Here is a 12,603-nt window from a genome sequence, read left to right on the forward strand (position 1 = left end):
CTTCACTCGGGTGGAACTCCTGAAAATACCTTGGGGGTGCAAGTTCCAAAAGTTCGTGAAACGTAATTTCTTTATTTTCAACTGAAAGTCTATACAAATTTTGCTTCAAAATGATATATTTTAATCCCCTATATTTAACCCTCAATTTTACGTTAGGGATAGCATTCCATAATATGCTTTCTTAGTGAGAGGCTAATGTAAGCTACTGTCAAAGTTTCACGTTTCTATAGTGGTTTAGGCTGTGCGTTGATAGATCAGTCAGGGAAAAGTCTTTTTATAATAGATAATATGAATTTCACGAAAAATATAAAACAGAGACTATTTTTCACAACTTTCCAAATACTCCAAGCTTTTCTGTCTCTTGAATATCATTCAGAGTTATTCAATTAAGAGCTGATGCACTAATTTAGGTTCTATTCATTCGAGAAACCGGACGTCATTTGGAGAGGCCACTCGCCTAATTGGATTAGATATCTGCTTATTCTAAGATGCAAGAAATTCAAGACTAGAATATTTTTTATTTCATAAGACAAAATAATTTTATAGATATACTGCGAAGCATAGTACGCGGCAGGTCGAAATAGCAATCAGGGAGGGGTCGCCCTGCTCACCCGCACAACCCCCGCAATAAAACCCCCCGCCTCATACCTCGGCTGCCATTTCGACCTGTCGCTTACTATAGGTAGTTTAGGTGTAATTTTGTTTCAGCTCAGCAGCTGAATATTTGCTTCATCTTTGAGTGATAAAGTGGATAGAATGATTTCCTTACAAATCCATTTTAGTTTTTTGCTGATTTGACCTATAAATTCAATATTGGATTGTTCCAATATAAATTAATAATTAATAATATTGTTATTAGTTTAAGAGTCGGAACCAAGCATAAAACGTGAGAATCCTTCTAGATTTATTCTAGATCTATTTTCCGGGATTTTAGCCTTTCCGGGATCAAAAATCAAATTATAGCGTTTGCAAATTTCCTATTAAAACTACAATGAACTAGATTTTTATCGAGGAAATTGTAACCAATCGTTTTTCTATTTCGTGCGGAATTCAGATGAATTTATGGTTTTTGAATAAAAAGTTTCTAAAAATCTTGCATATTTAAAAAATGAGTCTATGCTATTGTCATTAAATTTTTAGGGAGAATTGAAATGTAGAAAGGAGCGTGTTTCGTCTAGATGTTTCAAGCGAAGCGGATTGGCGTCACATGGGAATATTTAATCCGCGACATCTGGCAACATTGTGCGATTCCAGAAACGTTTTACGCGCTTATAAAATTTTTGCTTAGCGAGAGAATATCGCGCACGATGTCAAATTGTCGTTAATCTCTGAGCCTAGAAAAAAATAACGTTCAATTGTTTTCTAGCTACAATATACAAATAAATATTTAAAAATTGTGTATTAGAAATAGCTTATAGCTAGTTCTTTTAAATTAAATTTTAAAAAAACACTGCTGCATATCTCTGATCTACGTCGTTAGCTACGCCGTAGGCTATAACGGTACTACAAGAATTGGAGCAAAGACGTTTTTGGCCTTCTAATGTCTAGACGTGTGGTGCAGATATTTGTATGGACAAGCCAGAAGATTTGTGAGTATTCCGGTTTGCTGCCGAAAATAATGGGATCGCTTCCATAACATTATCCGATTTCAGATGGAGTATAATCACAAAAGTGATAGCCCCTAGTGGTTAAGACGTCAGCCTTCTTTTCGGGAGTTCGGGGGTTCGATCCCAGGCACGCACCTCTAACTCTTCGGAAATAAGTGCGTTTTAAGCAATTACCTAAACATCACTTGCTTTAATGGTGAAGGAACACATTGTGAGGAAACCTGCATGCCTGAGAGTTCTCCATAATGTTCTCAAAGGTGTATGAAGTCTACCAATCCGTACTGGACCACAGTGGCAGACTAAAGCCTAAACCTTTCTCATTCTGAAAGGAGACTCGTGCTCTGTAGTGGGCTGGCAATGGGTTGATCATGATGATGATGCTGATGATAATTACAATGCATGGGAGTTTTGCCTCGAAACCGAAAATAGAGACAACAATGTATTGTTGATTCGAAAATATTTTACTTCAGGCATCAGTTTTCCCTTCCTCTTTTAATATGAGCATCTTTAAGTCAAGAGTGAATGGACACCTTCTAGGCAAGCGCACTCTATCTTAGGTTGCATCATCACTTGCCAGCAGATCTGATTGCAGCCAAGCGCTAGTCTATAAATTAAAAAAAACACACCTTCCGGGTTAATTCTCGGGGGCATGAGCACTGCACTGTAGCTCGAGTTAACGGCGATGTGGTCGAAATGCCTGCTCGGTGACAGTAGAAGGCGGCGCGCTCTGGCAGCCAGCGTGCCATCGTCGGCGTGCACGTTCAGCCATCGCGCGTCGTAGTACGAGCCCGGGGACCCGTCTATACTGCTGCGGCCTGCTGACAGTGCTGCTGCTTCAGCCGAGTCCATTATGCGCTGAAAACATTGCTAACTTTAGCACACGAAATCCATACTAATATTAAATTGCGAAAGTATGTACCTTTTCATTCGTCATCCATTAAACTGATTTTTGCGAAATTTCAAGCGAATGCACATACTCCACCGCCCCCGCGCATCTCAAAATACTAGTACTGTTATCGTCCACTTATTTAAATGAAGCAGTGATAGCCTATAGTGGTTAAAGTTCAAGTGCTGAACTTGACTTTCATACATTTTTCTTCCTATTTGGGAGATCGATCCCGTTGGGGATCATATTTAAGGTTAGATCCCGGGCACGCATCTCTTAACTTTTCGGAGTTGTGTGCGTTTGAAGCAAATATATATCATATACTTTGTTTAAAAAAATCGGCTATATCGCTTGTGGTACAAGTACTTATCTGCGACTTTCCCCACGAGGTTTTTTAAATACATCATATATGATAAGGTAAGTAAAACTGCAAAGATAGCTATTAACTTGCAAGTTTTATATTTAGGTAGCTTCGTGTAGCATACTTACTACTCATAAGAATAAACTTAAAAATGATAGATATAATAATTAGATCGGGGCATTTCTACATTTATGAAAATCACATTTCCACGTACTTTTGCAGACTTGCTCAAAGACGCATAAAAATGTAATTATACTCTTCAGTTTCCTTTGAAGTTTTTGTAACTAAATTCCCTTGCATAAAGAGCAAACTACGTAATTATTCTCTTTCATACTTAAAAGCAAACTTGGATGGAGCCCCATTACTCTTACAAAGAAAAGAGTCTCCATAATGTCAAGCTACAATTGTTTACATTCTAAGTTAGCTTTAAGAGTGTATCGGGAACACTCTCCATAGAAATGCATTTTGTTTCCCATATCAAAAATTCAATGTAATTCACTAAACACATTTTACAAATTAATATCTGTGAGCCCGTGTAACTCTAAAACTATAATTGTTACGGAAAGCTGGCCAACGACAGACACAGATATTAATTTGTAGAACTTGCCTACAAAATTTGCTTGTACGGATTTAATTATAGTTATGCTGTGTCTACTTATCTATGGTACTATAAGCTTCTGTATAAATAAGCCCAAATTTGTGCAAACAATTAAACCAGTACAATTTTCAAATCTCTCTAGTCTCAGAATTCTGAAATTCTTAGTTATTTTCCTACAAGTAGGTACTGTTTCTATAAAGCAACTTCAATTTTCTATCAGATTATCTAAACAGGTACCTACCTCTGATGTTTATTTTGAACTCAGTTAATTGAATAGAGAAATATTTTATTAGTTCAATGGTTAAGAACAAAAGCACCTACTTATTGATCAGAATAATTCGCCTCGCTAATTGCCGCCGATTGTCTCCGCTTCCTTAACCCCATCTTTGTGTTCGATCCTCCTCAATCCAAAATTTTATAACGAAGTATTTCCGTAAAGATTCACCCAGACTGTCCCTTAATGGGAAGAGTTATGATTTAGCAGTTTCAGTACCCGCAGCTCAGGCAGTTAGGAAAATCAATATACTCGCATCATGACCCTTCAGGGGTCAAAAACCTTATTTTAAGATCAAGCCTCGCTGCCATGTGACCTCTCTTATATTCACTATTATGTTTTAAATTAATCAAATACATTCTCTGTTATACGTATTATAAAAAGAAATCTATACACATAAAAATAGTTTTAACTTTTGTTGGACTTTTAGGATGAGATAAAATTTGTCATTGCGAAATTTTAATCATAAAGAAGTTTGAAATAAGCTTAATTTAAAGTAATTATTCGTACATTCATGTGTTATATCCTATCTTATATGTCATAAATGCATATTGTTGTTATAGGTTTATCTATTTTATTAAGAATCGAGCATAAAAAGTAGTTGTGAAGTTTTGTCTCGAAGTGCGCCTTGTGTTTCTAAGCACACACAAGAAGAACAAAAGAAACAATAACGATTAAAGAAATGGTCTACACTGCTTCTCACATTATTAAACTTGCGATTTTTATAAATAGATTGTGCCTATTTATATGTTCAAAATGCAGCAAAATTTGCATTCACAACATTTCGTGAACTACTTATTTCAAACACATGATACGTTAGCTAATGTGGTTAGCCAAACATGTTATTTTATGATACGTAGCCAATCATTGATTGCGATCTTACTTGGTGGCAAGTGAATCAGTCTAAAATGGAAGCTGGCTAACTTTGAGAGAGATATACCAGTTTTTATTCAACCTTAACCTCTTATGGATTTCTAGTGTCTATCGGAATGTTATCATTTGTAGGTTGTAATCCTTACCTACTGATGTAGATTTGAAACAGGTACTTACGTATTAAACAAATTTTAGAAAGTTGGTAAATATTGCAATATTACAGACAAAAAAAGGTTTTAATTGCTCCATAAAGCGGCTTAGATATTTTTATGAGAAGAATTTCTCTTCAACCCTTTCTTTATTTCGTTAATTCCGTGTCGTAATTACCAGCTCGAGATATTACGTTTAGCAAGTTCGCAGAGAGGTCCTGAAAACAGTTTATAAATGAGAGTTTTTAGTTGCGAGAGAGAATAGTCCCATCGGAGGAACAAGCTCCAAGTAGAGACGAAGTAATTAAAACTTCCACCCGTCCTTATAGTGTTTGTAGACTGGACGCGCTCTCACTGAGATTTATACAAAAACGCTAAGTTATCCCATCTTATTATGCCAAGTGGTAATATTTCCAGCGTTTTTATAGATGTCAGATAAATACGAAAACTTAATAGGATAAAGTTTAGGCGATGATTTATTTTTCCGTCTTCGTAATCATAAGTACCTAGTTGGACAACTGTATTTACAGATGAGTGAATGAAAAGCTAGGAGATTCAAAATAGTACCTACCTACCTACTTTTTCATCAAGCACAATTTTATTCGAATCGAATTCTAAGAAACGCTCTATCAGAACTTTAATCCTACAGCTCTTAGATTCAATAAAAGCTCAGTAAAGTGGTGATATGCCCTCGTTTATGTACTATATGAGTATTTACACAGTGGCGGAGTACGAATAGGCGGTATCATAATAAGTTGCGAACAAGACTCGAGCCAAAGCGGCTGGAACTTGGCTTGACAATAAAGTTGAAAAATCGGGGGGATTGCCGCGGGCGTCGCCAAGAAAAAACGACACCAACATTTCGCACTTAATGAAACTGTAGCTGAAACAAAATAAAGGAATTCCGCATTTACAGAGAACTAGGTATTGTTTCAGGAATACGGAGGCTTTCATCGTGAATCTTAATGGCTACATTAAAATACCTATTTGAGGTGGTCTTATCCGATTTTTAATTAATGTTTCAATGTGAATCTGAAAACTCTTATAAAGGGAAATAAATCAAAGAAACTGAGTCTTCTTTGAATCCAATTTATACTTAGTATATTTATTATTTTAATGTAAGTCAAATTGAATAGCTCTAGACTGATCTTGGATCGATTTGACTGACTCTGGAGATATCGACTTTATTATTCTTTTTCTGTTGTCCATGGTCGAATGGGGTCGGTTCCTAAATTCCTTTTGGGTACATAACAACATGTGGCTACAAATTTATATTCGGAACAAACTGAAAAAATATGTTAATATAAGGCACTCCTACATTTTCAATGAATTAAGGTTTATTTACAAAATATCTACAAAAAAACCTTCTGAAGTATCTCTTTACTAACAGGTATAGATAACTATATTTTTAGAGCCCCTTTGGAACTAATATTACGGGAAAGCTCTATAAATGAAATAAATAAATTTCCTCCAAAACTTTCGTTACTAATAAAACTATTGGTAAGGCTACAACTAAATAATTAACTGATAGCTATAGTTACTCAAACGTTCAAGAACTTTGTATCTAAAGATATCGATGGTACTTTTGTGATATTTTAATACTTAGGTACTTATTAAAAAATTTAACAATACTTAGTCACCGATGGATAATTTAAAACTCCGAGGATCTTAAGAACTTCAACATAACGAGATTACAGGGCGTTGGCATCGAACCACGCGCTCCTCGCGGCAGACATATTGCATAAAGGTGGTTCCACATCGAACCGAAAAACTGCCGAAGCCTTAGAAGCAAAAACATTCAATTGGTATGTTTTGTAACTGATATTGTACGGAGATCTATCAGTAGGCCAAAACTATAATCACAGGATAGAGACAGATGGATGAAAAAATTAACTGAAGCAGGCCCGGGCCCACAAAAGGCTATAGTGTTGATGATGATGACATCTTTTAATTTGTGATAAGTTAGCCCTTGACAACGATCACACTTTAATTGATTACCTAATGCTTTATATTTCTTGAGACTTGCGATCTGCTACACTCTTTACTACTTACTGTAGTTTTTTGTATGCCCACATATACCCACATATATTATTAACTTAAAATGTAATAGAAGCAGCTGAGAAGGACGATCAAAATTTTGTAAAATTTGTTTGTGTATGTAGGTATCTATGCATTGTATAATTTACACATAAAGAATATTTTGTGCACAAAATACATACCTATGTGAATTTCTACTTATAATACATTGAATGTGACAAAGTCACTCATGATTTATTTGGACAAGTTACGAGTAGGTGTGTATAGTTGTGTAGTATTTGTATTTGCCGGTGTTGTTAATCGTAGATGTGAATGAGCCTTTATGCGAGCCCTCTCGGTGCGCCCTCGTATAAATACTTTCAAGTCATCCAACTACTTCAAACTCTTTGCTAATTTTACTAGAAGAGAAACATTGCTACTTTTAAAATTCCTATTTTTATTTTATTTCGGTCCGTGTGTATGTTATTTTGAACGCCTTCTAACGCTTGTTTAAAATGGTTTGTTGAGAAATAACAGATAATAATTGGTTTTGGTCTGTTAGTATCCATTTACTACAAAGATTCACCAAATCACCTATCTAATTTAGATTTCCCTGTCATAAATGTTAATCCCATAGATTAATAATTGGTTTCGCTACGCTCTGTTAATCCACTTTTTAATTCTCGCAGTCGGCTTAGGTACATTTTTTTCATTTCCATCATTAAATGTTTAATTTGTACATCATCTACACATGTTTCATCAAAAATTACTTGACACAATTATATTTTAAGGTCATAAATAGGTTTGTATTTAATATATCACTAACAAAATGTACTATATAAGTTATCCATATCAAAGGCTCTACACGCTAAAGCGTGCTTTAAATTCCTTAGCGTAAGTACGCGTACGTGAACAAAATTCAGGTGAAATTACGAAGCTATTGCCAGCGTCGGTGGCAGTCACCGATTGAGCAATAAATCATATTATTATAATAGCCTAGCTATAATGTAAACAGGCCACCCTCAACCTCGGCCTCCCCGCCCGCTATCCAAACAATGCTTCATTTAACGAGACAAAAAATGTCAAGCAACGTTGACAAATTAAAACTCATATTGGTATATCTAAAGTAGTATTGCCAGCAAAATGTAACATTTAGTCATAACGTCGTACTGTAAGTCGTAAGCCGATTTACAGTAGCCGGTAAGAAATATTGTACATATACATCGATCTTTAGAAAGAAATTTAGGCTTCGTAGAGCGTTGTCTCTGTCACTCATACCTATGTGACGTTTTGTCGCTCTCAACGACAGACAGCAGTTTCGTAGAGCGTTGTGCTCTACGAAACTGCTATCTCTTTCTAAAGCATATGTACAGTATAAAGTAAAATGTACAATATTTCCTGCCGGGTAGATGCTTATTGCTAACTAATAGATATGACACCTTTTATTTTGGACTTGCGTAGGTTCACAGTATCAATAATTCGAAAGTACCTGGGCGCGACTGAACATCGCGATTGTCTCTCGAGTTCTTCCCGCCCGAATTGATACTTATCCAGATAAATTTGTAAAGTAAAACATTACCTACATAGAAAATTCGCTTAAAGTATACACGATGAAGCATTTCGAAGCTGTAGGTATAATAAATCGATTAGATGTAGTTTCTGTAGGTATGATCCACTTTTTTGACAGGATAATAATATGTAGTTACATCTGTTATCGGAGCAATGAACCAAAACGCGTACTAATATAAAACAGTTGACCTAATTCTAACTGTGGTAATGCTACACGTTATAACCATATTCCATAGTCACCACAAATTTCTCAATATTAAGTAAACCTTTCAAAAAGCTACAAAAGCTTTATATACCATATCTTAAAACAAAACCAATAAAACGGTTAAACATTACTAGATATTATAAAAGTATATCTATTAAATAATATACTGTAAAAAAATCAGCCTGCATAAAATGTTCACCTATACTACTGTACCTAATTGCCTATTGTTTAGTGTAAACCCCTAATTTGTAACGGCTAATTTTAAATGCGTTAAATGAGATTAATTAATTGACAAAATCGGTAGCGAATGTGACAAATGGGCGTGAAATTCTATCCATTACTAGAGCATTTAACCGGCACGCGTAATACAAATAAAACAAGCAACCTAGTTTTAAATATACGCTAATCGCTGAATACAGGCAGGTAATTACCCACCTAGTGCGTACGTATAAAATTATCGTATAAGCTAAAGTTTTAGCACAATTCTTTAACGTAGATTTATACTATGCTTGACGAGCAAGCTCTAGAGCTATAGACTAGAGCATAGCAATATTATTAGCAATGCTCAACATTGCATTAGCCAAAAGTTGAATTTAGAACTTCTTTATTTGCTTTATTGCCATAGTCAATACAAAATATATCTACCTACATACTTCAATTAATGCAATGTGTAATTTTAGCTTGTTCTTAAAAATTCTGGGTTCATGCCTGTAACATTTATGATACCTTTTATGTAGATCATATCATAGTTTATTGCTGTAAAGCTTAGAAATGATGCAGTTATATGAACTTCATTTTACCTCCAAAAGGAAAACAATGAAGCATCCTTTGATATCATTTACGAGCGCAAGCAACCTCGAGTAGCGATATACGACTTGTAGGTATTTCTGTTGCAAGGCGCACCGCCAAATTCTTGAGGCATGCCACTGGGTGCAGGGTGCAAGAAATTGGGTGGCGCAGGGGGCGGAGGATGAGGGAGGTCCCTGCAAGTAGTGCATTCCCCGACCTTAATGTCGCCATCAGCAAATTGCGAACACCATCTGCTGGCGACAAGAAATCTGTGACAATTCCTATACCATCGGTTTGTGGCCGCGAGCGACAACCACAAACGACGTTTATTCTGTTCATATAGGTTTTAGTGTTTCATAAAAAAGTGCATTTTTGAAGTTTCCTGAAAACATCTGCACTTTGGTGCGCAGGATATTTTAGTTGTAATATACAAGGGTTGATATTGTTACTGGTATCGTCGTCCATAACCGTATATATATAGTGCCACTGAAGATAAAAAGAGCTTGCCAAGACCTACTTGTATAATAAAATTTTTTATAAATATGTCGCGCTTTTTTAAAAATTATTATTGTAAAATTAATATCTTGCGAGTTGACGCAGACGTTTGAACCAAAGACTTCTTTTGGGACAAATGAAGTAATTTAAAATGAAGATCTCAAAAGAGGTTAGGAGCAGAGATCAAAGTCAAGTGTCAAGTTGATCAAAGTGTCTGTCTGCTAAGCATTTCGCGCTTTGATTAGCCCTTTTCGTAGTCAGCAGTTCGCGGATTCGATTTCAGACCACTGCGGATTTATATTGAACTTGAACAAATCTTTGCAGCTATGATATCTTCGCTTTCATTTGTAGTTTTGAAAGTTTCATTTATGAAATAATGATTTAAGATTAAGTGCTTTAACGACATAAGATAATAAAATAGGGGTCCAACTTCACCTCTCGCAGTAACTCAGTCCGGTCGTGAGCACGATCCTTGCGACATATCGAAATATTGATAGTTTAAAATCATCGTATATTAATCGTGCTATTCATAAAGTATATAATGTTTCACTTGTGGTTTTGTAAGCTAAACAGCTGTAACATTAATAAACTTAAGTTATATCTGGCCGGATAATCTCAGGACTAAAATGGTTTTCAAAAAGTTTAAAATTTAAGGAAGATCCCGATTGTTCTTTGTCAAGGTAGTTTTTCTTTTACTATTTTTTTAAATTTCACATACCTATTGGTATAACCATGATATTCTGGTTTATTAAAGATACATCGAGTTAAATCAATTTTTGTGCCTTAACAGAAGATAAATTTTAATAGGTAGATAATATTTATTACACTGTATTAACTGAAGCATTTTGTATAAATATTGTGTCCGTTCGTTCGTAACGTTCAACGGCAAATAACTATTATCAGATCCAAGTTAATTAACTTAATTCGAAATAATAAAATTAAAACGCTCAACCTGTGCAATGACGACACAAGTACAATTTGTGAAATTGGAGTTATATTATCACAAATTCTGCGTAAATAATTATTGAAAGTTGATATAAATTATGTCGGCAAGCATTGCTTAGGTTGAAATCGAACAATGATAAATGATTTATGGTAGAACCACATTATTCACAGCTGCAATAATAACTAAAGACTCACAAATTAATTTCAAATGTTGGTATTTTGCACTAACTAGTTTTTCGGACCTCTATTTATTATTTCACGTGACCTAACTTAAGGACCTTAAGAAACTTACATACTTTTAAATTAAGCAAAGACGCAAGGCTTACAAAAATTATAAGCATATTGGTACGAACCTACTTTGGAATTTGAACAATGGATTGAAGTGATATACGATACTTTATAAGAAGAGTTTCCATCTAATGATGGTATTTTAAAGATATCTATAGGTACTCGTGTGTATAAATTTAATGATTCGTTTTCCGCTATAAAATTACATTAGATTTCGATACAGTGGCTAATAGCTATCGGATTACATTCGGAAGCTTATGACGAGACACTTAACCATTCAGAGCTCGAATTCCTCGTGTAAATATTGGACAGATCCAGAAATGAGTGTGTGTGTAACTGTCGCGAGCCGGGTTATTAAATACCACTGAGTTATAGAACATAGAGATGCAGGCTTCGTACATTAGGCCTAAAAGTGCACTTTTATATATTACTTATAAAAATTCGCAATAGAAATTACGACGACCTCAAGCTACCCGATGGACGCCGCTGTACACAAACGGTACAACACCATGTTTAGGATTGGCCGTCTATAGGCTGAGACGACGATAGCAACATAGATAATACATTTTACTCTTGTTACATCTTACAATTAATTTTTAATGCATGTCATAAATGTATATCCTAATTTCCTTCACAAACACTTTGAAAAAAATTAAAATTAAAATCTAAAACAATTCTATAAAGGTTCTATCTCTACCCATGTTATACATACAAAAGTGTGTTTGTTTTGTTTGTTGGTTTGTCGGTTTGTTAAAGACCCAGAGAGTGACATAGCCTACTTTTTATCCCAGAAATAAAGAGTTTCCACGGGGTTTTTGAAAACCTAAATCCACGCGAACGACGTTGCTGGTATCAGCTAGTTATATACAAGATGAAGATAGCGATATTTTAGAAAGACAAAATAAAAACTGATACATTTTGAATTTATTAAATGGCTCATAGCGCGATTGGTCCTCTTGTTTTAGGCCGTTTTGCGGGACATCACCGCCTCTAGTATATGACACCTCTCTGTTAAATACCATCCCGCGGGAGTGCACCGTGACCCATATCTAGTGCAGCACCCGACTTATACGAGTGGACTTTATTGATTCGCAGTCTTGAGACGGTGTTTTGTCTCCCTCGCTCCTTGTGCAAGTCCCGCAGGCTACTTACTCAATATTCCGAAGGCGACGCCTGCAGTAGCTTAAGTACGCATTGTATTGAATGAGGTTTTCACGCGCATTGTGAATTGTTTTGCATCTCTGACTGTATGTAAGACATAATGGCTTCTTCCAGTTAACGTAACACTGGCAAGAGCAATGTGCTAATCTAGCACTGCTAAAGAACAAAAATAAGAAGAAATCCAATACTTAATGGCAGAGTGAACTAGAGTGACGGAACTCTCGGCTTGATTTTGAATCTACAATATGTCAAATATAAGGTGACGTAAAACCATAGTAAAGTAGGGCTAAATTAGGGCTACCTGCGTCAAATGTACTAAACTTTGACGCCTGCTAGTGACGGCGTAGCCTCGATGTTTTGCTAATGGTCTGTATGCGTGATTAGAAA

At 35.5% G+C, this 12,603-nt stretch overlaps 1 protein-coding gene across 2 annotated transcripts in view; it reads right to left on the reverse strand.

The window, feature by feature from the left end:
* The window catches only part of stol (voltage-dependent calcium channel subunit stolid), a 74,083-nt gene that overhangs the window by 27,067 nt on the left and 34,413 nt on the right, over nt 1-12,603 (reverse strand). For both annotated transcript variants that reach the window (XM_034979765.2, XM_034979758.2), the window contains exon 4: nt 2,234-2,462. In XM_034979765.2, the coding sequence (XP_034835656.1) occupies nt 2,234-2,462 (229 nt within the window). The remainder of the gene's footprint in view (nt 1-2,233; nt 2,463-12,603) is intronic.

This window comes from Maniola hyperantus, chromosome 2 (assembly GCF_902806685.2).
Source record: "Maniola hyperantus chromosome 2, iAphHyp1.2, whole genome shotgun sequence".
NCBI lineage: Eukaryota > Metazoa > Arthropoda > Insecta > Lepidoptera > Nymphalidae > Maniola > Maniola hyperantus.